This window comes from Dasypus novemcinctus, chromosome 2 (assembly GCF_030445035.2).
Source record: "Dasypus novemcinctus isolate mDasNov1 chromosome 2, mDasNov1.1.hap2, whole genome shotgun sequence".
In the NCBI taxonomy this organism is placed as follows: Eukaryota; Metazoa; Chordata; class Mammalia; order Cingulata; family Dasypodidae; genus Dasypus; species Dasypus novemcinctus.
The window spans coordinates 149,116,127-149,143,703 of NC_080674.1; the positions used below are offsets into that span (position 1 = coordinate 149,116,127).

The 27,577-nt window shown below is 38.2% G+C and overlaps 1 protein-coding gene across 1 annotated transcript; it reads left to right on the forward strand.

The window, feature by feature from the left end:
- Positions 1-14,872: 14,872 nt before the first annotated feature.
- Positions 14,873-17,329, forward strand: PCDHB1 (protocadherin beta 1). Its single transcript, XM_004452633.3, has one exon. It carries the CDS (start codon positions 14,873-14,875, stop codon positions 17,327-17,329), a length of 2,457 nt encoding a protein of 818 aa, XP_004452690.2.
- Positions 17,330-27,577: the final 10,248 nt, after the last annotated feature.

A 27,577-nucleotide genomic window follows, 5' to 3' on the forward strand; every position in this document is an offset into this window, starting at 1 on the left:
TATCTGCATATTGGGATCACAAAACTGACTAAAATAATGTTTTCTGAAAAGTGTTGAAATATACTGGTAATACACTTTACTCTTGTCCTGCCAATACAACTTTAAGAGAGCATAATACTCTTTTATAAATTGAATTTATTAATGAAATGGTGTCTTTTAAACACAAGCTGTACAGAAATGTAATGATTGAGGGAGAGAAAATGTAGTGCCACATAGAATTTAGTTTAATGGCTCCCATGAAAAAAATCATCTTACTGCTTGGGAAATAGAAGAATTCTAAGATAAAAATATGTGAAAGAGAAAGGGTATATCTAATTAATGGGATTGTTGGTTGTCTGCCCAAGAATATTCTGCCAAATCTTACAGTACAAGGTAAATCCACCCTCCAGAGCAGTGGTATGCCAGTTCAGAAAGCGAGGGCTCTGCTCCACAATGAACTAACTTTTACAGCATGTTTTACTGCTCTGCCCTGCATTCTGGCAGGCTTTCTCTCATTGCCTCTCCCCCGAACTGATTTGCTTTGTTTGTCGCGTTTTAAAAGATGCCTTAGCCTGAACACTTACAGTTTCATCGTCGCCTTTCCTTTATCCCCTACCCCCACCCTCAGTTTTTCTTCTTGGAGTGACAAAGCCAGAGCAGAGTTTTTTGTTGTTGTTTCAGCACATTGAGTTACTGGCCCTGAGAGGTAAAGTCCTTCCATCAAAGAATACATTCTCCTTTCACAAGGCTACTTCTGGCCCTCTCACTTCCTTAAAACTAGTGACTCCAAGTATCGACGCCTTCTGAGGGTGGGGCTGCTGTTCAGGAATGCGGGTTCATGGAACAACCACTGCAATCCCCTCTGCAACTCTAAGCTCAAGGAGATACAAGTCGTAAGGAGTGCAGTGCAGCTACAGACCCAAGGCTGACAAGGCGGGCACTTTGCCAATTCCTGCCCGCGCTGCTCTCTTTCCACCACGCCTTCCTGGGCTGGGTCAATATTTGAAGAACCTAGTAAATTAATTTTCCGTGTGTGGGGCGGGGTCTGAGGGGCGAAAACTGTAGTTGACTCGCCCTCTGCTGGTTAAAGATCTGAATTGGCGCCTCCAAAACAAAGTGGGAAAAAGAAAGCAATCCGTACAGAATGATAAATTACAGCTAAAACTTGACCTAATTTAGCCTATTTGCCAATCTTAAGTAGCTACTTGTTCTCCTTTAGCCCTATCTACTTCTCTTGCACTGAGATTTAATTAGACTCTGATTCTAAACTATAGTCACAGTTAATATGCTATGCTGTTCTGAGGCCATCTTCATTTGCCTTTTTTTGTTTTTTAATCGTCCTACGACGCTAATTAAAACCCCAACCTGTTTTCTTTTTGTCTGTCGCTTCTAGAACACATTTGAGCTTCAGTCAAATCAGTCTCTTTACCTCAGGTACGAATTTCATGCGAACAAAAAGACAGCTGCTCTTTGTGTTTTTGAGACTGATTCGAAAACAATTTAGAAAAAGCAGTCCCTCCCCAGGTTGGTTTCTTAGCGCCTCAGAAAGGCAGCTTTGTGCAAGATGAGGCATTGGTCGCCATAACTTACAGAATTCTGTATCGCCTTCGTTGTCTTATGCATTTTGTCGGACTAAACCAACACTCGCAGGTGGATAATCTAACTTAGATTCTCGCGGGCAGTGAGAGAAAGAAAGGGTATTTTGCAATATGGAGTACTGATATCAGCTGGTTCCCCTGCCACCCTAAACGTCCCAAATCTGGGCGTTCCTTCACCCCACCATCTATGGCATTGTAAATCAGTCAGTCACGAGGTCCTTGGAACCAGTTGGGGTTGGCCAGTTCCCTTGTCAGGTGAAACTCTCGTCAGCGAGTCATGGGACTAAACTGGGCGGTGTCGCTGTCCGCATCTAGGGTGCTGAACTCTAGGCGTGGCTAGAGAGATTTCCTTTACATGACTGTTTCCGGTAGGGCGGGGTCGGAGTCCTGCTCCACAAAGCGGATCCATCTGCCATCTGGTGGTAGACGAGGAAAATGCTTTTGGTAAAGTTCAAAAAGAACTTTGGGTTGCGACCCTAGGTTCTGAAGAAACAAATGGAAAGGGTTCTGGAGGTGGACTTTGGGGAGATCTGCTTATTTTTAAAGCCATAGAGAGGTAAAGGAGAAATGAGAATTTCCAAAGTGATCTCCTTTACTCAAGAAAATAATTTACAAACAAGTTTAAATTTCCTCAAACATTCTCCTACAACACCTCTTGTTATCAAATAGGTATGTGAAAAGTATCTATATATTAGGCATTTAGAAATATTCCCCACAATAGTCACAGAACTCATTTTCTCAAAAGAAATGTTAAAGAAGCTCTACCTTATCAGCCAAACACATTCAAAGGAGGCTTATCTAGGGAAAATGGACATCTTTTCCCTGTAATACTGCTCTGAACTCAGTTTCTGGAAGATAAAAAAAAGTGTGATCGTATTTAGGAAGTGGTAAGAAAGAATAGGAATTCTAGGAGGAAATGTCTTGTTTCTTTTGTTTTTCTTCCAGGCCTACTACATAAACTATCAGAGCGTTGAAAAAACAATGTTTGGTATGGTTGGGTTTTTTTTTTCACTTTGATGATTAAGTCAACATGAAATATATACATTCAACTTCAGAAGGGGAACCCCCTTAAGTTCTAGATAAGTAGAGATTTTTTGATAGATAATGGAAGAAAAAACAGAAGAAAGAAGTAATGAAATGTCTCATTCAAATGTCTTTATAAAAATACTATGGAAAGTTGGGTACTTTGTTTAAGATTATATGTCAGAATTTTAACTGGCCATCTAAGTTCTGTCTGTCATAGTAACTCATTCTTCCCAACTAGTTTAACACCACTCTTCCCATCTTTTGAAGCAAGTGACTGCTATATAGCCAGAGTGGTACTATATGTTCAGATATATGGATTACAGTATAAAATTAACTCTTGAATATTGAAAGTAAGATGGATTTCTTTCTTAAATAAACAAATTTACACTCTTAGAAAAATAGCAATCAGGAGGCACTCTTGGCTTTATCTGTCAGTCAATACAGTTAATATATGACATTCTTATAGATATTTTTTCAATTACTCATCTATGGAACTTAACACAGAAAATAATAGTTATAATTTCTGTTTTAAAGTATTAAACAAATATTGAAAAAATATTAATTTCAATAAAAATTTAGGTACCTCATTTGGGTATGTTACTTGAATTTATAGAGGGGGGAAATTGGTAAGGGTTTAATAAGGAAGAAAATTATCTTTATTAATGTAAAGTTCCCCAAACACTTGTCAAATTTCACAGAGAGACACCTATAGCCTATGCTACCAAGGCCAACATGGAAAACAAATAAGCATGAATAACAGCATGAAAGCCATCTGTTTAAAATAATATAACAATAAGAGTGTAATATAAACCTGGTCTATAAATGGCATTGATTTATATATGGCTTCTTACGTTACTATGGAAGAAGGAAACATTATACGCACATACACATGGTAAACAATAAGAGGCATTATCATTTAAAGCGGCAGATGGGAGATCAAAAGCAGCTGCAATAAACTGAGCTAAGAAAGACTTCTATCCCGTAAATCCTCCTATTCCTGTCCAAATGATTAAGAAACCTCAAATGCATGAAAAGACACAATGGAAGAATAGAATTCTAAAATAGTAGTAAATTCTAAAACTGCAGGTTTTTTAGATATGACTATGCCAATAAATAGCATCAATATTGAAACTTTAAGACTACTTGAAGTGTGGATAAAATAATAGAAACAATAAATGGCAGGAGATTCTTAAATACTCTATTTCAGATATTTTTCTGAGAGTTGAAAATAGTGACAAAATTCTCAGAAGAACAATTTAGAGGCATTTCAATCTATGGTGTAAAAGTAAATAAGTGAAGATAAATGATCAATTTTACATAAATGTCAGAATAAATTTTAACCTAAACAGGAAATACAGTCTTATTTGGCAGAACATAGGACAGAAAGAATTTATTTTTCAATACAAGGCTAATTACATTTCTCTGTCCTACCTGAGTGGATTTTCAAAATCTAAAAATTGGCATTCATGTGATAGTATAATAGTTCCAAAATCATTTTGTTTATATTTCAAGATTTACATAATGAGTAAATATATTGGTCCTGTTGGGAACCAGAGAGCTTTACTTTGGAACAAGGGAAATATAAATATGAAATGGGGGAAGAAAAAAAAGAATCCTGTAGTACTGCATTGAAAGTATAAGTACCATGATGATGAACCACAGCAATTTAAAGCCAACCCACCTTGGTTTCTGTGAACACCAGGGTCTTGACTGGAGCAGTCTGTTCTCCAAAACCTAACATTAAAATAATTTTGGCTGCTTAGTTGGTAAACAAAAGCGCCCAGCTTGTTTTAAAGCAAAAATGAAGCCTGAAATTATAACCGAGTTAAGAATTAGCAAATGATTATGATTACTGAAACACTGTATAGATTTTTTAAAGTTTTCCAGTATATTACAGAATAGCCAAAAATTAACTGAAATTACTGAAACTCACTAGACTGACCTTACCTTTGTTCATGATTATTTCAGAACTAGGCTCACCCTTGTGTGTACTTACTATTGTGATAGTAACCACTCCACCCTCTCCTGTTCAGATCCATAAAACCCCTAAACTCCTCAAAATCGGGGAAGACAGATTTGAGACCCCAATCACCTGTCTTTCTGCCAGCATTAATAAACCTGCTTTCTCTCACAACAATCTCAATGTGGACTCCAATTCATCTGCTCCAGGCAAGAACCCAGAGTTTCCTTCAGCGACACACACACACAAGCAATGTAAGTACTTGTATATACTAATTCAGGGAAGTCTTGTCCATGGATGCTGAAAACTGCTAGGTAATAGAATTAGTTGGGGAAGAGGATATTCACATAGTTTCAAAGCATCTCTCCACAGATCATTATTTAATTATGAAAAGCATTAAAAGGTATCTTTCCAATTGAGAAATTTAGTGGACATTATGTAAACCAAATTATCTAATATAAAATCACCAATAATTAGATAAAATGATACTGTATGTCTCCTGATGAGATGCATAGAGAATAAAACACATCACTTACGTGGTATTCTTGTTGAAATAATAACCTAGATCTAGTTATAAGGAAAGAATTTTAACAATCCAAATTAAGGGATGTCTTAGTTTCCTGGCTGCTAAAACAAATACCACACTATTGGTTGACTTAAACATCTGGAATTTATTGGTCCACGGTTTCACAGGTTAGAAGGTTTGCTTCCTTCCTGGGTTGGAATCTTCTAGCTGACCAGCAATCTTTGGAGTTTCTTGCCTTTTCTGTTACTTGGCAATGCACATGGTGGCATCTTCTTTCTTTTCTGGGTTCTGTTGACTTTCAGCTTCTGGCTTCTCCTGCAACTTCTCTTTCCGCATCCCATTTTCTTTGCTTATGACTTCAGCCATACTGGGTTAAGATACACCCTCACTCAGTTGGGATACCTTAACCAGTAACGTCTTCAAGGCTACTATTGACGAATGGGTTCACAGCAAGAGGACCCAGAGGTTGGGACCTGAACATGCCTTTTGTGGGGATGTGATTCAATACTCAACTAGGGATATGTTGTAAAATTATTCTTTAAAATTGGCAGGGTCATGAAAAAGAATTTGGTATCATGAAAACTTAACACAATGTACAATCCTTGACACAAGGTGCATTATTGGAACAATTAAGGAAATTAGAATATGGAGGATATATTAGATAATTGTATTTTTAATATTAAGTTTCTTGAGTGTGATAATATATATTGAGGTTGCGTGGGAGAATGCCCCTGTTCATAAGAGGTATATATTAAGATATTTAGAGGTGCTGTGCCATAATGTCTGCAACTAACTCATAGAACAACAAAATGCTTACTTATTGTATCTGTTAGCCATTGTCACATAATACAATACGATATAATGCAATACAATAAAACACCCCACTATTCATGTTCACAGTTAATAGATTGATTTCTTTTTCTTTAAGATCTATTTTATTTATTTATCTCTACCCCCTCAATGTTTGCACTTGCTGTGTCTGTTCATTTTCCCTGTTTCTTTAGGAGGCACTGGAACTGCACCTGGGACCTCCAATGTGGTAGGGAGGCACCTAATCTCTTTAGCCACCTCCATTCCCTGCTTTGTTGTGTCTCATGTTTTTCTTCTTGTATCTCTTGTTGCATCATCTTGCTGTGTCAGCTTACCATGCCTACCTCTGGCGCCAGCTCACTGTCTTCTTTAGGAGGCACTGGGAACTGAACCAGAGACCTCCCGTATGATAGGCAGGAGCTCAATCGCTTGAGCCACATCCACTTTCTGTAAATTGATTTCTAATTCCATGATCTTTTGGCATGCACACATCCTCACCTACCAGTTTTTACTGGCCATACTAATTTGACTCTTTCCTAAGATCAATACTGCTCTAGAAACAAGGACTAATTAGACTGGAGAAGAAGCGAGTATCTGAGAGGAACACTAGGGCCAGGAAGACTCCTGTATTTCCTAACAGGATACTCTTCAAGAGGGTTTATTTGCTCTATCCTTTATTCAACTTTACTCCTATGTGGCAGTCTTCAAATTCTTAAGGAATCAGAGGCAATTCTGATCCTGTAGGCATAATCTATGAAATGTGTTTATTTTTAAAATGATAAAAATAAATATTTTCTTTGAACAGACTAGAAATTCTTAGAAAATATCTTTTCCTAGATATATCTACATAAAACCTTAGTATTCTAGGTTGACCAGGATGGTTTTTCAAATTTACCTGAATTATAACCTACTTTAATATGTTCTTGTGAAGTGGAAATGCTAATGATTCAGTAGATGGATGCTGCAGGGGTTTCCATATCCTGATATTGTCTGAAATTATAACTAAATTTTCATATATGGTCATCATTTGGCAGTTATTTAAAACTCCTTACTGAAAAAAATTCTAAGAACTGTGCTAGATAAGATAGGATAGTTTGATGCTGAATGGATCCCAGAAAGCTGTGTCCTTAGAGCTAATCCATTCCTGTGGGTGTGAACCCATTGGACGTGGGAACTTTTGATTAGATTACTTTAAGTCTTTTGATTAGAGTACTTCAGTAAGGCTTGGCCCAAGGTAGGTCCTAAACCTCTTACTGGAGTCCTTTATAAATGGGATGACTATGGAGAGAGAAAGCCACAGAAATAGAGAGAAACCCATAGAAGCTGAGAGAAAGTCATGAAGCCCCAAGCTATAAGCAACAGGGCTTGGGGGAGAAGGCAGAGACTGGCAGAGACCGCCATGTGCCTTGCCATGCAACAGAGGAGCCCAGGATCACCAGCAGTCAGTATTTGGGGAAGGAACATTGACTGATGCCTTGCTTTGGACGTTTTCATGGCCTCAGAACTGTAAAGTTTTCCTGCCCACTCCCCCATGGCTCCCTCATCTATTTGTTCATTGTGCTTGTTGTCTGCTTGTTTTTTTGCTCATTTTTTTCTCATTGTCTGCTTGTTGTTTTTGCTCAATGTCTGCTCATTGTTTGTTTGTCTTCTTTAGGAGGCACCGGGAACCCAATCCAGGACCTCCCATGTGGGAAGCAGGCACTCAACTGCTTGAGCCACATCGGCTCCTGTTTACAGTTCTAGGACAGGATATGGCTCAAGCAGTTCAGTGCTACATGGAAGGTCTTGGGTTCTGTTCCCAGTGCTTCCTGAAAACAAAGACAAATAGCAAGCAAGCAAGCAAACAAAAAAACACAAAACTCAGGGGAGCTGATGTGGCTTACTGGTTCAGCTCCAGGCTTCCCACTTATGAGGTCCTGGGTTCAATCCCTGGCCCCAGTACTTCAAAAACTAAAGCGAATGAATCCCCATTGTAAAAGCCAACCCACTTCTGGTATATTGTTTTTGTCAGCTTTGAGCAAACAAAAAACATAAGAGATATACTTATCTTCCACCTCTCATGTCACAAAAATTTTATTTAGCATCATGCTTATTTTAAGTGGGAAAAATTAAATTATCCACCACAAAAGCAGTTTGAGCAAATCTTAAATTGTTTAAAATATTCTGCACTCTTCATCTGTGCTTTCCCACACTGGAGTCATCCAGCCTTCTTTTCCAGAGGAATTTACGTTTTAGTTTTGGGTTTTGATCTGAATTATCTATTTCTTGTTAGTTTTCAGGATGAATCTGGACGCTCCTAGAATCAATGCCAAGACATAGTCATCTCTTGCAGTAAACATTTTAAAAGAAAAAAACTTGCAAAAGTTTGAATGGAATAAATTTTCTTCATATTAGAATACTAAAAACTAGTGATTATTAAATCATACTTTATTTTATATTTCAAGGTGGACATGACAATGGAATCTCCCATTTATGTACTTCATTATAAAATATAAAGAAAGGATTGGCTATTTGTGCTGCATTAGAATGAAATTTTTTATTCATCCTGTAGACTTCTCAAACACATGCTAGTTCACTATTTTAATAAAATGCACTAACAGATGTTAGGCAGAATGTAGCCACATTTGGGACATATAAAATACCATTCCAAGTCTCCATGGAAGGGAAATAGCAATACTGTTTAATCTTTCTGACTAGCTGTTTTAGTTTCCTTGGCTGCTCAAATAAATGCCATGCAATGGATTGACTTAAACAATGGGAATTTATTTGCTCACAGTTTTGAGATTAAGAAAACTCAAATCAAGGCTTCATCAAGGCAATGCTTTCTTCCCAAAGTCGGGCGTCTTGGACTGGCTGCCAGCAATTCTTGGTCCTTGGCTCCTCTGTCACAACGCAATGCGACATGTGAAAATGGTCTCTCCATTTTCTTCCAGGTTCTGCTGAATTTCAAAATATTGTCTCCTGTGGTTTTCTTTCCTATCTGTTTGAATTTCATTCCTTTTAAAAATGACTCCAGTAATAGGATTAAGACCTATCCTGATTGAAGTGGCAAAACCTTAACTGAAGTAATCTCATTAAAAAGTCCTATTTATAATGTCATACCCATAGGAATGAATTAAGTTTAATATAAATTTTTCTGGGGTACATACCTCCAAACCACCACATTATGCCATCTTTGCTTAAGTCCTGTAAGTTAAACAGCTAGAAAATTTAAAAATTAATAAAATACCCCAAAACTTATTAGCGCAAAGCAACATTAATTCCAATTCATGCACTTGGGAGTCAGTGTTGAGGCTGAGATCAGCTGTGCTTCAATAAGCAGGTTGTGTCCATTGCTGCTCCATCTCTCTCTCTTATCCTCGGATTAGTGGGCTATACAGAGAATGCTCTTAACACAAAGGTAGCAGAAGAGCAAGAAGGAAAGCCCAATTATGCAAGCTCATTTCAAGTTTCAATTTGCTTCACTCTGCTAAGATCCCATTTGCCAAAATAACTCACACAATAAAGCCCAAAGTCAAAGAGTAGGGAGTACACTAACCCCAATGTGAGAGCAAAGTAAATCACATGACCAAACTCAACATCAGTGGGGGCAGAAGTTGAGGGGAAAAGTGACTAGTTTTTAATAGTAAGTGTGTAAGACTGTATGTGTGTGTGTGTGAAAGGGAAGAGATTGCACAAATTGGTGAATTTAGGTGAGGGGAATATGGTCGTTTATTTTTGTTTATTATGTCAAATAAAATAAATCCAGGTAAGCAAATGTGGCTCAAGTCATTGGGCACCCACCTACCACCTGGGAGGTCCCAGGTTTGGTTCCTAGGGCGTCCTAATGAAGACTAGCAAGACAGTGAGCTGATGCGATGGGCTGGCCTGGCGAGATGACACACTGAGACGATGCAACAAGGAGACACAATGAGAAGACACAATGAGAGATACAACAAGCAGTGAGCGAATGGGGTTCCAGTGATTGAGCACTTCCCTCCCACATGAGAGGTCCAGGGTTTGGCTCCTGGAGCCTCCTAAAAAGATGAGGTAACACAGATAGCACACAAAGAAGGGACACAGAAAGCGAAAGCAAGTGCAAACAATGGATGGGGGGAGAAATAAATAAATTTTTAAAAATCAAGACTAACGTAAGGAAGGCTTTATTCAAAAAGACTACTATAACAAGAACTTCCTGGTCACAGAATTGAAAAATATCTCAAAATCAAACAAAAAAAAAGCTTCTTTTTAATTATTTTAGGGAGGGGTAAGCAGGTAGCAGGAACTTTGTGTTGGTGCAGGGCAAGCAGGTAAAGTGAGAAGATGGCATAATCAAGGTGATTTAAGGAGACATTTTTTTTTCCTGTGGTTGATTCTCAAAATGAGCCATTTAAGTGGGGATGTTCTGCATTTTAGGAGAAAGCTAAAGTTTGGGTTGGGATTTATGGGGAGAAGACAAATCAATAAGTAAGTAATGGGACAATTGTAAACACTATTGTAACTCTACTGAAGGTTTGAAATATTTCAAAATAAGAACCCCCCCTCCCTAGATGGCTCCTTTGTCTGTCTGCTTGTTGCTTTTGCTTGTTGTCTGCTCAGTTTTTGCTTGTTGCCTGCTCACTCTCTGTTTTTTCTTTAGGAGGCACCGGGAACTGAACCTGGGACCTTACATGTGGGAGGTAGGTGCTCAATTGCTTGAGAACATTTGCTCTCTGCTAATTTTGTTTTGCTCATTGTTTGCTTGTTGTCTTGATCATTGTTTTTTTGCTCTATGTCTGCTCACTGTCTGCTTGCTGTTTGTTTGTCTTCTTTAGGAAGCGCCAGGAACCAACCCAGGACCTCCTATGTGGGAGGCCAGCGCTCAAATGCTTGAGCCACATTCACTCTGAAAATAAGATTTTAAAGTTTAAAAGTTAGTACTTAGATATAGTTTTGAAATAGATTTTTATTCTCCCAAAGCGTCATGATATCCCACTAGCTGTGGATTGTCTCTCTTCCCAATATCTAGGTTTTGAGTAAAAACCCTGACATTACAATCTAAGAGATTCAAGATTAATTCTGTGTATATCTAGTTCTACCTTCAGTGAAAAGAATAAAAACTTAAAAAAAAATGCCACTATGTTGAAAGGTCCCAAGGTTTTCAGAGGAAAAAATATTTTTGAAATTTAACCTCATCAATCTGCCATTAATACGTATCCTGGGATCTAACCAAGCAGATTAAAATTCAGGGGGAGCCATGTCCCACTGGGTGGAACGTGGGAGAGTGTGGGCTATGATGTGGACCATTGACCATGAGGTGCCGCGGTATTCAGAGATGTATTCACCAAATGCAATGAATGTCTCATGATGATGGAGGAGATTGTTGTTAAGGGGGGGAGGAGTGGGGTGAATGGGGTGGGGGGTATATGGGGACCTCATATTTTTTTAATGTAATATTAAAAAAATAAAGACAAAAAAATTCAGGGGGAGAATAAATGTTTTTAATTTATGGTTTTGGGTGAATTATTTGGAAATTGATTATATGAAGATATCCTAGGATACCAGAAGCTTCTGCATAATGTGTGAAATCCTGAGAAAAATATCTCCTTAAAAAATTACAGATAACTTTTTTAATGATGCTAAAGAACATCAGTTTGGCCTATACAGTCTATTTTCTCTATCCAGGGTGATGAAAGCTATTCTTTGTAAACATATATTGATTAAGGATAGAATGCTTCACTTTTCTTAGTTATGAAGAATGATTCCAGACTTGAATATATTCAGACTATATAAAAAACCACCACAAAAACAAAAGGAAAAAGAGAAACACTCAATGTAAAGAACAGTCAAGAGAATTGAAAAAAACTGCTTTAGAAAGGAAATCCAAATGACTAAGAATAAACTAAGCCATGCCTTATCTCATCAATAATTAATAATCAGAAATGCGAATTAAAGCTAAAATGAGATATCAACACAAACTCATGAGAATGGGTAAAATTAAAAAGACTAGGGAAGCTGATGTGGCTCAAACGACTGGGCTCCCCCTACCACATGGGAGGCTCCTGGTTCAGTTCCTGGTGCCTCCTGGAGAGGACAGCGGGCTGACCTGATGGGCACGACTGGCAAACTGACTCAAGGCAGGGGAGACACAAGAAGAAAAACAAGAGAGTCATGGCAGAGCTGGAAGCAGGGGCTCCAATTGCCTCCTTGAGAGGACGGGCAGGACAGCGAGCTGACGTACCAGGATAATGCAACAAGAGACACGGGAAGAAAGACACAATGAGAGATGCAGCAAGGCAGGGAACAGAGGTGGCTGAGATGATTGGGCACCTCCCTCCCACATCGGGGGTCATAGTTTGGTTCCCGGTAGCTCCTGAGGAGGCAGGGAAGATGGTCAGACACAGCAGGTTCAGGCAATGAGGGAAAAGGAAGAAATAAATAAAATACATCTTAAAAGAAAAAAAGACTAGTAATATTACATGGTTGGAAAGAATTTGAACAACTAGTAGTCATACTGCTAATTACAATTGGTACAACCTCTTAAAAAGCAGTTTGGCAATATCAGGTAAAGCTTAAAGCAAATATACTTTATGACATCAATGCCACTTCAAAGTATATATGCCCCCAATATGTGTACACATATGGACAACGTGGCACGTACACTGATATGCAGCTATGAACAATAGAGCAATAAAATGGATAAATGAATTTTAATGCATTCATACAAAGAAAGACAAAAGCAGTCACAGAATTAGGAGCTGACTAGATACAATTAAGCCATGGTGTTCTCATGCTGAACAAAAAAACAACTTCATGAACAATTACAGTAGACAAGACCACTCTGACTGTGATGTATCAAGAGAAAAACAAGACCACTCTATAATTTTGTCTGAACACAGTAAAAAAGAAATATTGTCAAATCCACAAAAAGGACCAACCATCTCTCTATACTGGTTAATATGAATGATTGCTGCTTATTTGCCAATCATATCTTTAACTTCACTCTGTTCTTCTAACCTACTATATAAGAATTACAAGATAATTATAAAACAAACTCTGTTTCCTGACAGTATCTAATCTAGAGCAAAGCTCTTCTTTCTTAAACCTTCCACAAGTCACCTAACACAAGACCAAATATTCTAAGTTCTTTCTGATATCCCCTTTATGAGATGCCCCATGGTTCCCTGTGGTGTGTGGTCTCCTTGTTCCAATGAGTCAGTAAATCCAACTTAGTTCAACCACAAGTATGTTCCTGCTGGTCGTTGGTAAGGGCATTGACAATACACTGGAATTCTATGCAGCAATGAAAATAAATGAACTAAAGCTAAACACAATAATGTGATGAATCTCACATTGCGCTAAATGAGGGAAAGAAACTAGATATAAAACGTACCTATATACTGTACATACAGGGGGTTTTTGGAGTTTTTTGTGACTTCTTTTTTTTAACGCTTTTTAAATTAAAGTTAATAGATCACAAAGAATGTTACAATGAAACTGTTTAGGAATATGTAAGCCACACTTAAGCCAGAGGTTGGGACACCTGGCAGAGATTTAGGGATTCGTTAACTCCTTCATATCAGGATGCCATTAATGCTAAATATGCTTTCTATTTTCATTCACCTCCCTACCTTGAAAAATATGGCTTAGACTTCTTTTAAGTGGTAGTAACTGTTTGCATAACATTTAGCATATACAATGCTGACCACAAATGGGAAATCAACAAATGCTTCTGATGATGAACATGAGAAAGGGTATCAGAAGATAACTTCTAGTTCCTACTAGAACTGCCATAAAGTATCTGGGCAAGTGACTTCATCCTTTGAGACCTTAGTTTCTCCATCGTTAAAAAAAAAAAAAGGCAGAATGAGTGAGATTGGACCTCATCTTTTTGAGGTACCTTATCATTATTAAACATTCTAGGATTGAAAAGGAAACTCTCAAAATGTATCTCCTATATTTCTATCAGGCCATTTTCAATATATGTAAGTAGTCTATTATTTTTCCCTCCACATAATCAACTATTCATCTTCATTTGATTTATCCACTATATTATCTGGGGAGCAGAGTAATATACTGATTAGGAGCATAGAATTTGGAGTAAAACAGAATTGAGTTATGTCTCAAGTGTTTACTAATTAGGAAACTTCAGGGGAGTGACATAACCTCTATCTCAGTTTCTTCATCTGTAAAAATAAATAATAATGCTATATACCTTATGAGGTTGTTGCACAGATCAAATGTCAATCACTTAACACAGTGCCAGTATATAGAAATTATAGCCAACAAATATTACTGCCATCATAATCATAACTTACAAGGCAGCTGCCTTCTAAGCGTTTGAGGGTTCTGGGACAGAGAATGGATTTGTGCAAATCAAGAGACCAGTTGGTCAGTTCTCCTATTAGTGAATTTCCTGAACCTCAGGTTCCTGAAAGATAACGCCTGCCTGTCTCTCTTTACTTTTCCTACCCATCACCCTTCCAAAGTCTCCCTGCACCCCTCCCGTTTGGGCTGTGCTCCAGAAGACATTGCAGATCTTTTTGCCTCTCACATGGGCTCTGGGCGGACGGTAAAGCATGCAGATAGCGCTTACTTCATCGCTTTTTGCCCATTGCTACATCTGGCCCCAGCCGGCTTGCAGGTAAGATGACTTCAGCTTGTGCGAGTATCCTCATTGGCCTCTCAATTCCCAAGGACTTATTTCTAAAAGGGAATTAAAAGGCAAGATTGCCGTTGCTTTGGCAACAAACTCTCAACCTCTACCTAACTCACTAGAATGAGAACATATCTATTAATACATTCGATAGACTGGGGAGTTGAATTGCTCAATGCAGGTTTTCTTCCAAGTGCAAAACAGTTTACCGAGCTCGACTGAGCCGCTGGTGGCGCTACGGCTAGAGCGTAGCAAAGCCGAGAGCACTAGTTTCATGCAGCAACCTGTTGCGGAAAAGTGAAAGCATATCCACAAACCGCTGGCGGCGGCGGCGGCTGCGAGCGCGCTTGCGAGATCAGATGGCTGTGGCGCTCGGGAAACTCTTGCAAAGCAGGCAAGTGGGGGCTCTTCTCCTTTTTCTGTGCGTATCTGTGGGGGGTGCTGCAACCATCCGGTATTCAGTGGCGGAGGAGATGGAGAGCGGCTCGTTTGTGGCCAATGTGGCTAAGGACCTGGGACTGGAAGTAGGGAAGCTGGCTGCGCGCGGGGCGCGGCTCGTTTCCGAGGGCAACAAACTGCATTTCCGGCTCCACCGCAAGACAGGGGATCTGTTCGTGAAGGAGAAACTGGATCGCGAGTCACTTTGTGGCAAAGCGGATCCGTGCGTTCTGCAATTTGAAATAGTCCTGGTGGAGCCATTACAGTCCTTCCGTGCTGAGGTCAGGGTATTTGATATTAATGACAATGCTCCAATTTTCCTAAACAAGGAGCCGCTTTTAAAAATTCCGGAGAGTACCCCGCTGGGTTCTCGTTTTCCTCTGCAGAGCGCCCAGGACCTTGACGTCGGACTCAACGGTCTCCAAAACTACACCTTGAGCGCCAACGCTTTTTTCCATCTGCACACACGCTTCCGCAGCCACGGGCCCAAATACGCCGAACTCGTGCTGGATAAACCCCTGGACAGAGAAGAGCAGCCTGAAGTAAACTTGACTATTACTGCGGTGGACGGTGGGTCCCCGCCCAAGTCTGGCTCCGCCCACATCCGCGTGGTAGTTCTGGATGTCAACGACCATGTGCCCCAGTTCTCCAGACTCGTTTACCGCGCTCAGGTCCCAGAGGACAGCGCCAATGGTTCTTTGGTGGCTACGGTAACTGCCACGGACCTAGATGAGGGCACCAACAAGGAGATAACCTACTCTCTAGCGCAAAACCCAGAAGCAGTTGTCCAGACGTTTCAGATTGACTCTCAAACTGGGGAGGTTCGACTCCGAGGGCCCCTAGATTTTGAAGCGATTGAAACATACGACATTGACATTCAAGCCACTGACGGTGGAGGTCTCTCTGCCCACAGCAAAGTCCTAGTAGAAGTGATGGATGTGAACGATAATCCCCCCGAAGTAATGGTCTCCTCCGTGTCCAGCCCTCTCCCCGAGGACTCCCCACTCCAGACTGTAGTGGCTCTTTTCACTATCAGAGACCGTGACATTCGAGTGGGAGGAAAGATCACCTGTTTCCTCAGAGGAGACCTTCCCTTTGCTGTCAAACCTACATTTAGGAATTCTTATTCACTGGTCACTGACAGAGGGTTGGATCGGGAGGAGGTTTCAGGTTATAATATCACCCTTGTTGCCATGGATACTGGACCACCCCACCTATCCACTGAGACAGTAATAGAGGTGCTGTTATCTGACATTAATGACAATCCCCCAGTCTTTCAGGAAAACTCCTATGTCTTGACTGTTCGGGAAAACAACAGCCCTGCAGTTTTTATTGGCAAAGTCTATGCTGAGGATCTAGATTTGGGTGAAAATGCCCAAGTAACATATTCTCTGCTGCCTCCAAAAAGTGGAGATCTATCAGTCTTTGCTTACATCTCCATAAATTCAGACAATGGGAAGCTCTATGCACTGAGAACCATGGATTATGAGGCCATCCAAGATTTTCAGTTTGTGGTGAGGGCAACTGATGGGGGCTTCCTGTCACTGAGTAGCCAAGTTACTGTCCGAGTGGTTGTCCTGGATGACAATGACAACCGCCCAATGATTTTGTATCCATTGCAGAATGGCACCTTGCCCTGCAATGACCTGGTTCCCAGGTCTGCAGAGGCGGGCTACTTGGTGACCAAGGTGGTGGCTGTGGATGGCGATTCAGGTCAGAATTCTTGGCTTTCATACCATCTACTTAAAGCTACTGACCCTGGGTTATTCTCTGTTCAGAGACAAAATGGTGAAATACGTACATTGAGGCAGGTATCTGAGAGAGACCCCATGATGCAGAGGCTAATCATTCTTGTTCAGGATCATGGACAACCAGTTCTCTCCACCACTGCCTCACTCAACATCCTGCTGGTAGATGGGTTTTCAGAGCCCTACCTACAGTTCCGGGATCCAGCCAAGCATCCTAAAAGAGTGAATACATCCACTAAATATCTGGTTATTTCTCTAGCTGTGCTTTCCTTTCTCTTTCTCTTCTCTGTCACAGTGATCTTCATTATACACATCTACCAGAAGGTTAAATACAGAGAAAAGTTCAGAATTCAAGAGCATTTCTATGATGACTGTAATTTCCCTAACAACCTGGTCCAAGTAGGAGGTAATGGACCTATGTCCCAGCCCTGTCCATATGAAATGTGTTCAGCCACTGGCACTGGCACTAGTGAGTTTCGGTTTCTTAAGCGCTTTATGCCCAACTTCCCTTTTCCCCAGGGCACTGGAGAGGTAAAAACAGATGCTGGCTCCAATTTACAGGCAGATTCTGATAGGAACAATGCTCGGGGGTCAGAGGGCCAGGCCCGGATACCTGATGAATATATGTAGATCATATTAAAAGTCAGAAGTGAGAGGAAAGAATTCCAGTTTTTCTCTTGGTATGCAAGAATCTCTCACCCTCATAGGAACAAAAATGGTAGTAGATTGTAGCTTCAGCAGAGACAGAAGTATGCCTGGATCTGTGAAAATGGGAAACCCAGAGTGAGACTTGTCCTGCTTAGTACAAAACAGCTATCCTGACCCCCAGAGCACATATCTGTAATCCCTTCTGTAGTTGAGAATCTATTTAAAGAAATGTTGCCATCTACAAGTGCATATGTGGCAGAGGTAGTAACTTCTGCTTTTCCATTTTCTCTGTCCTAAGCAAGTCCTAATTCATGTTCCCCTGGAAGTCAACAGTCCTTCCCTAGAAATGCTGAGTTCTACAGAGATATCATGTTATATTGTCTTTAAATTATTTTTCCAGTAGCAAGTTATGTATGCAAAGAGAAGAAAATGTATTTCAACTTTTGACATATCGAAGCAGTTAGGTTTGACAAGCAGAGATATAGTTTAATTTTATCATTATTCAGAAATTTCTAGACTTTATCTCTTTGTGGCTGATGTTGGAGTGGAGATCATCTTTGAATTAATACCCTGTATGCCATCAGTCATAATGATGGGAATGCCTGGTGAATGGTGAGCCTCACAAATTATAATTTTGGGAGGAAGGGTGAAAAAGAAAAGAATTAACTTATTTGCAAATGTAAGGAAGGGCAGGTATAAGGCTAAAAAGATTTAATTCAAGAAAGCTCTCCAAAATTAACTAGATGTAGATTTCTTAATGGTTGTTTGGAGCCTTAGATAAATCTTAAATCTCTCTCTTTCATACCCAGATTTCTGTCCTTGCCTTTATCAGATAGCATTTATTTGAGTGTGGGGGATGAACGGTGGTTGAGGATAAAAGTAAGTTAGATCTTCTATAGTTAACAAGTGCTATAGACTCTTGAACAACTACAAAATAAAAAAAATATTAAGGGAAAAAGTTCATTCCAATGAAGTGGCCTTAAGAAAAGATACGTTTTCAGGTAGTACGAGATTTGATTTTAAGCCATTTTCCCTTTGTGCATTCTGATGATGACATGAAAACTGAGAGAAAGAGGTATTTTCTGGTAAATAATTCATAAAATTAATTGGAGAAGGGAAACAAATTAGGCTTTTTTTAATCGTCACTATTTTTCTTTAGCTATTTTAGATTCTTTCGTTTTAAAATTAAAGAAACCAGTATAAAAGCATTAACACAGTCTAGGAATGCTATCAATGTTGCTAACAGTGCCTTAAAAGTTAAAGTTTGCTTTACTGAAGTTTTATTTATGTCTTAATTTATATGAATGTGTAAATGCAGACTTGTGAGGGTACATCCTCTTCCTTCCCACAGAGGAGGATACAATATTTGTCCCTGGAATTCCAAGGGCAGAGAACTGTCTCTTATAATACTTCTCAAATATACCAGATTATATTTATTGATATAAGCCTCATTCTTGGGACTAATGACTAATAAGTAATGGGAAACCCTTCACCACCTTATTGTCTACCTGGTGGCCAGGAAAATGCTAAAATTTAGTGCTAAGTTATTTAGTAAGTGTTGGAGATTCTTTGGGTAGAATTAGTGTAACAAAGGGCTACTTTCAATATTTTCCATAATATTTTGAGAATATATTAAGAAGCAATTGCAGAATATCAATGAATTATTTTTCTTACTAATTTTGAATATTTTCCGTAACTTGAGCTATAGTTCTGCTCATTTGGAGTAAAGTTCTTTCTTACACAAAACATAGAAGAGTGTTCCAGTATATCTGGATTAGTCAACCAATTAGGATTGGTTAAGACATGCTGAAATCATAGACTTTGAGAAAGGACATAGAGCTGACATTTATGGGTAAGTAGTAATTAGTTAATAAACTATTAGCTAAAGGCCAGTCATTTAAAACTGCATTTGGTTACATTACATACTTTTTTGATTAACTGTATTTGATTACATTTAATGATGTGATCTTGATCAATAGAGTGTGATGTGATGTCAAGGATAAGGAAAGAATAGTGCAGATTAGTGATTTTCAGACTTTGGATTTAAACAACAGTAAAATTCACATACACTCACAGACATACACACACACACACACAATTAGAGAATGGAGAGGAGATGTAAGTTTGCCAAGCTTTATCTTTCCAAGTATGGGTATTAAATTAAAACAACATAAAATTTCTCATATTCTACCACCACTATTTCACAAAGGAAATAACATTTTAGTATAAAGATGTGAGATAATAATTTCATAAGGGAAACTATTCTTTAAATTAAAAAATATGTGTAGTTTCATGAAAATTTTATTTTGTCATTATTTTCTCAATTTTGCTTTAGGCTAGCAAAAATTTTGTCACAGATATAGGGATCACTGGATTAAAGGATGATTCAATCTTATTTTTATTCAGACTTAAAATTCCCAACCAAATTCCAATTAACTGATAATTAAAAACTAACATCTCCATATCAATTCACTGAATATGAAGTGAGCCATTTGTATTTGGAAAGAACTCTGTAGGCCAATTGAGATTAAGTCGAAGTCTCCAAGAACAAGTTAAGATGAAGAATGGAAATCATTAGGACAGTTATTTCCCTCAAAATGCCAAGAAATATTACAACTCCTTGGATTTAGTCAAAGCTGTAACCCAAGTGCCTAGAAGAATGTCTTATTGAAAAGACCATGATAAATATTTTTAAAAATTAAAACTATGTAGCTGATTTGAACAAGTTACTTCAATTACCTATTTAATATGTAGATTTATATTACTATGGAAGGTTTATTTATAAAGAATTAAACTCTTTTCCAACTTTTTATTATGAGATAATTTTAGACTTACAGAAGAACTATAAAAATAGTAGAGTTCCCGTATATTCTTCATCTAGCTTCCCCTAATGTTAACATCTTATATAACCGAAGTAGAGTTATCAAAATAAGCTTGGTGCAATTCTATTAACTAAACTGCAGACTTTATTGGGATTTCACCAATTTCCCCCTAATGCCCTTTTACTCTTCCAGGATCCAATCCAAGATCCCACAATGTATTTAGTATCAGTCTTCTTAGTCTCCACCATCAACTTTGTATTTCCTTCACTTTTATGGCCTTCAGACCTTTGAAGAGGACTGGTCAGTTATTTCGTAGAATGGTCTTGAATTTAAGATTGTTCTTGTTTTCTTTTTATTAGATTGAGGTAATGCATTATTGGGAAGAAAATCATAGAAATGATGTTTTCTCATTACATTGTAGCAGGGAGTACATGATGTCAATATATCATATTATTGGTAATGTTAAACTTGCTTAAGGTAAAGTCTACCAGGTTTCCCCACTGTACTATTTTTCCCTTTGTAATTAATACATACTTGGGGGGAGATACTTTGAAACTATGCAGATATGTTTCTGCTTAAACTTTTGTCCACTAATATTAGTATCCATTCCTGTGGCAATTATTACTGTAGTATTCTAATGGCAATTTTTTAGTTCCTTCATTCATTTTACAGTTGTTGGAATTATTCTGTAAGGAAGTCTTGTCATTTCACTCCATTTGTTTATTTGTTTATTTAGTAAATTACATATGGATTCATGGATATTTATTTTATTATTTGGGTTATAATCCAATACTATTATTATTTATTTTGTTGTTCAGCAAACCCTATTATTTGAAATGAAGAACAAATTTATAAGAATGTGCTTATCCACATAAAACATATTTTGATCAAAACTAGTATTTCTTTGTAACCCTATATATTAGATTATCTTAAACAAGCATACATTTCTTTAATCTTGTTAAGTTTTATTCACAATAAAGGTTTCAACTTTAAAGAAAATTATGCACACTTGATTTTAAATTTCAATTACGGTTATAAAACTATTAAAGAGGCATTAAGCCATGAAAATTTAAAATTTATTATGTAGACATGTTTATAAACTATGTATAACAGAGAGGTCACTTAAAATAGACTTAAAAGTTGACATAAGAAATGGAATATATCTGTCTGGTTTTATGGCATTCTCCCAAAAATAAATAAATGCATTACCTTCTCTGTCATGTCTGTATTTTGTTTACTTGTTTTGCTTTCTATTTAAAAATGAATGTGTCTCATTTCTGGGAGCAGAATTTATCCATATAATTCTCCCATATAAATGTCTATTTTCTGTAGAGTCGAATATTATTAGTTGGAGTACATGATTGATCAGTTATCAATTCTTCAACCAAATATTCGACTTCATTCCTAAACCTATGAAACGTTTAAAAATTATTGTTAGAGTATTGGTTGCATTTATATAATATTTAAATGAAACGTTTAAAAGTACAAGTGTTTTTCTGGTTGAAAATGGAACAGAGACATAAAATGGTGAAAAGAGCCAAAACCTTGTGATTTCTGAGCTACAGTATGGGAAGCTGGCAATGACTTCCATTCTAGGAAAGGAATATAACCATGGATAGGAAGGAAAAAGAAAACACTTTAAAAAATGCCATTCAAAATAAGACTGTTCAATATGCTCACAGAGATGAATTAAGGTGTTACACCCACAAAAAGGACAATAAATTGTGAAAAAAACAATACAAAAGAGACCAAAATAAAATAAAACTGGTTATGAAGTTAACTAAATAGAAATTTTAGAAATGAAACATACTTTTTTTTGCAATAAAACCTCAGTAGATGGATAAATTGGTATATAGCTAAGGAATTCATCAATAACAGAAAAGATAAAAATTATGATAGTCAAAAAAGATCTTACCGTTATCTATTGTTATGTAACAAACCATCCCCAAACTTAATGGCATAAAACTCCATTTTATTTTGCATATGGACTCTGTGGGCAAGAGATCCAGATAAAGCACAATGGGATGGATTGTCTCTGCTCTATGATGCCTGAGGCCTCAGCTAGACAGACTCAGGGCTGGGGGTAACATGGTGACTATCAGCTAGCAACATCTGGAGGTGACTTCATTCACATGATTAATGTTGGAGGTCAACCAGAACACTTACATGTGGCCTCTCTATGGCCTGTGCTTCTTCACAGCATGGTGGCTGTGGTTCAAGAGCAAATATCAACTTTAACTATACTTTCTATTAGTCAATCAGTCACAGAGGCCAGATTCAAGGGGGGGAAACATAGGTCCTATCTCTTGAGAAGTGGAGCATCAAAGAATTTTGGGACCATATTTTAAAACTGTCACAGAATAAATGGAAGATAGATAGAAAAACTCTAACATAGGCCCAATAGAGGTTCCAGAAGAGAATGGAGGGAATGACAGAGAAGTAAAAAGATAATATAGGTTCTGGTTCTTGCCAAGATAACAAATTAGCCTGGGTTTCACATACCCTGCTCCAAGATCAGTCCTGGAGGAACCGTAGAACAAAATATTATGGACTCTCAGAAATAATGGAGTTAAGAAACTCCTGGGGAGGTGTGTCAGGGCAAATTTCTCACTTTTGACTTTGGACAATCAATGTCTGCCTATTGTTTAGATTGCTGGTGCAGTTGTCACCAGGGGTAAAACTCAAAGCAATGAAGAACTCTGGGTCAAGAATTGCATGAGACAGCTGGAAATTGACTAGTCTTGGGCATTCACACCCTCCCCCCAAAGAAACCCCATAACTGGTAAATTATAATTTATGGTAACTTCTTCATAAAATGAGGTGAGCAGAATGTGGCGTCATGACTTGTAGAGTTCTTGATGAGGAGGCTATCAAATAACAGTGATTAACTAAGATTCTCTGGTACTGGGATTGCCACTCTAGAGCTCATCCTTTTTATTCTCCTTGATCTTATCTTGACTAACAAAGACAGGTCTGACCCATGGCTCTTCCCCATATGCATTAACAGGTAGAATAGCTAATAACAATGGCTCAAAATTTATGTTAGTGTTACTAATTACAAATTCTATGATGTGCTTTCACCCATTTCTATTCATTTCCAAATATTTACCAAAAATTTTTTTACCAATTCTGCAGACTAAACTCCAGCTTTTCATTCTTAATCACACTCTATTCTCTGGCAACTTATATTCTAGCTATTAACTCCATGAGTTTGCTCATTTTATTTAGTTCATAACAGCAAAGACATACAATATTTGTCCTTTTGTGCCTGGCTGATTTCACGCAACATAATGTCCTCCAGATTCATCAAAATTGTCATATGCTTCATGACTTCATTTCTTCTTAGAGCTGAGTAATATTCCATCATGTGTATATACCACAATTTGTTTTTCCATTCGTCATTTGAGGTTGTTTCCTTCTTTGGGCAATTGTGAATAGTGTCACTATGAACTTCGGTGGGCAGATGTCTGTTCGTGTCACTGCTCTCAGTTCTTCGAGTATATACCTAGTAGTGGTATTGCTGGGTCACATGGCAAATCCAAAGCCACCTTCCTTAGGAAACCACCAAAATTCCACAGTGGCTGCACCATCCACATTCCCACCAACAGTGTATAAGTGTTCCTATCTCTCCACATCCTCTTCAACACTTGTAGTTTTCTGTTTTGTTAAGAGTGGCATTCTAGTAGGTATGAAATGATATCTGATTGTAGTTTTGATTTACATTTCCCTAATAGCCAGTGATGTTGAACATTTTTCATGTGTTTTTCTGCCATTTGTATTTCTTTTTTAGAAAAATGTCTATTTGGGTCTTTTGCCCATTTTTTATTTTATTTTATTTTATTTTTTGGTTTTCTTTTTAGTTTTTTTATATAATTTTTTTATTTTTTAAGATACTTAGATTGTATAATTGTTACATAGAATATATAGAGAATTCCCATATGCCCCACACTCCACACCTCTTACATTTTCCTACACTAGCAACATCTTTCATTAGTGTGGTACATTCATTGCAATTGATAAACACATTTTGGAGCATTGCCACTAAGCATGGGTAATAGTTTACATTGTAGTTTATTTACACTCTCTCCCACTCAACTCTTTAAATTATGGCAGGATATATAATGGCCTGTATCTGTCATTGTAATGTCATTCAGGACAGTTCCCCAACTCTCAAAAATGCCACCATTTTACACCTGTTTTTCCCTCTTCCTCTCCCAGCACCTCCAGTGGCCACTGCCTCCATATCAATGATCTTTCTTCCATTGCTAGAATCACAATAAGTCTACAATAGAATAACAGTAAGTCTACTTTATCCACAGTTCGTTTCCCAATCCTGAGGACTCTGTGATGGTGATGGCCACTCCACCCTTGAGGGTGGTCTTTGATACCATATGGCCAATGGATGGGATTCTCTTGCTTGAAGTTGTAGATATACTTGGTTCCTTGGTATGTTGTTTGTCCATCATTTCCTCCTTGTTAGTTGTCCTGGGTAGTCCAATGAACTGGAAAGTAGGTGCTGCAACTCTGTTGAGATTCTGGGCCCAGCTGGCACATGGACAGTCCCAAGATTTAAGTCTCTTGGATGTACACCTACCAACCCTAGCACTAATTGTAGATTCAAATAGAAAGACAAGAAGAGCCATGTGTAGGGAAACCACAGTTGAATCCAACTCTGTCACACTAGGGAGCATAAATTCCAAGTAGCGTCCACTGTCAAGGGACCAAACTCCTGAGCTATCTGCCCTGAATGTCTGGATGTCTCCATAGCCCTCAGGAGACCTCTATTTCGGGTAGTATCTACTTTGGTTGTCAATGAGATCCTGCTGAGATATACATAAGCATTATCTCTGGAATGACCTCCCAACTCACTATGAAGTCTCTTAGCCTTATAAACTCATTTGTCTTTACTTTCACCCTTTTTGGTCAAGGTCTCCCCACCACCACACCACCACCCCTGCTGCATTGCTTGTAGTACTTGGTAGCAATCCCTCAGTGCAAGGAAGGCTCATACCTGGAAGTCATGTCCTATGGTGGGGGGAAGCGATTGCATTTATATGCTGAGTTTGGCTTAAAGAGAGTTTTGCCTATTTTTATTTATTTATTTTTAATTGCATTTTAAAAAAATTTCTCTCCCCTTACCCCCCTCCCCCAGTTGTCTGCTCTTTGTGTCCATTCGCTGTGTGTTCTTCTCTGACTGCTTCTATCCTTATCAGCAGCACTGGGAATCTGTGTTTATTTTTGTTGCGTCATCTTGTTGTGTCAGCTGTGTGTGTGTGCAGCGCCATTCTTGGGCAGGCTGCACTTTCTTTCGCGCTGGGCGGCTCTCCTTACAGGGCGCCCCTTGCGCATGGAGCTCCCCTATACGGGGGACATCCCTGCGTGGCAGGGCACTCCTTGCATGCGTTAGCACTGCGCGTGGGCCAGCTCATCACAGGGGTCAGGAGGTGGGTCAGAAGGTCCTGGGTTTGAAACTTGGACCTCCCGTGTGGTAGGCAGACACCCTATCCATTGGGCCAAATACACTTCCCTCTGTAATAAGTTTTAAAACCTGGAAGTGTAAGCCCTTCAACTTTCTTCTTTTTCAAGATGGGTTTGGTTATTTGGTGTCCTTACTCTTCCATATGAATTTGATGATTGGCTTTTCCATTTCTACAAAGAAAGCTGTGGGAATTTGATTGCAATTGTGTTGAATCCATAAATCATTTTGGGTATAGGATAGTAATTTTAATAATAAAAATAACACTCAAGGCATATACAAAAGGGAATAAAGATCAATAAGATTTAATGATAATGAAAATATATGTACCTAGTATAGGCTCAAAATACATAAAGGAACAACTGACAGATACTGAAATAAATAAATCAGTAGTTAATATGGAGATTTTATTACACTTCTCTGAGAAAAAAGAAAAGATAAAAAATAAAGATAAACAATACCTGAAAAACACAATTAATATGTACCAATATATAAAGAGAAATAAACTCATGACAGCCAGAGAAAATACACATTCTTTTTTAGCATACATGGAATGATCCCCCAAATTGGCTATATGTTAGTTCATAAAAGAAGTCTCAAGAAATTTAGGTGAATCAAAGCATATTGATCAAAATGCAATAACAGGGGGAGCAGACGTGGCTCAAATGGTGGAACACCTGCCTTCCACACGAGAGGTCCTGGGTTCAGTGCCTCTGAAAAAAACAAATGAACAACAAGCAAAACAAATGAAAGAGCCAACTCAGGGAAGCTGATGTGGCTCAGTAGTTGAATTCCAGCTTCTTCCCACATATGAGATCCCAGATTCAATTCCCAGCCCCCAGTACCTAAAAAAAAAAAAATGCAATAACATTCTTTAAGAAATGCAAAAGAATTTCTTTAAACAAATCCAATGCTACTGAAATATAAATAGCATATTATTAAATAATATTTGAATTAAAGAGGAAATCATAAGGAAAAGTTTGATATTCTTGGACCTGAAAAACAATAAAAACATTATAAGCCAATATTTTCGGGTCAGAATTTGAAAAACATATGTCAACAACACACTCTTAAATAGCTATGGGTCAAAGCAGGAATTTCAGGAGAAATTAGTAAATACCTCAAGACAAATGAAAACAAAAACACAACATACAAAAACCTATGAGATGCAGCAAAGGCAGTGCTGAGAGGGAATTTATAGCCCCCAATGCTTACATTAAAAAAGAAGAAAGAGCTAAAATCATTGACCTAACTACACAACTGGAGGAACTAGAAAAAGAACAGTGAACTATTCCCACAGCAAGCAGAAGGAACGAAATAACAAAGATCAGAGCAGAAATAAGTGAAATTGAGAACAAAAGAACTATAGAGAGAATTAACCAAAACAAAAACTGGTTCTTTGAGAAGATCAACAAAATTGACAAACCCTTAGCTAGACTGACAAAGAAAAAAGAGAGAAGATGCAAATAAATAAAATTAGAAATGAGAGGGAGGGACATTACCACTAACCCTGCAGAAATGAGTGATCATAGGAGGACACTATGAACAAACATACATCAACAAACTAGACAATGTAGATGAAATGCAAAAATTCCTAGGAGCATACAAACACCCTACACTGACCCTAGAAGAAATAGGAGACCTCAACAAACTAATCATAAGAGATTGAAACAGTTATCAAACCACTCCCCAAAATGAAAATCCCTGACCCAGAAGGCTTCAGAGGTGAACTCTACCAATCACTCAAAGACAATTTAATACCAGAGTTACTCAAACTCTTCCAAAAAATTGAGAACAAAACTCATTCTATGAAGCCAGCATCCCCCTAATACCAAAGCCAGATAAAGGTATTTAAAAAAAGAAAATTACAGACCCATTTCCCTAATAAATACAGATGCAAAAAATCCTAAACAAAATAGTCACCAATTGAAT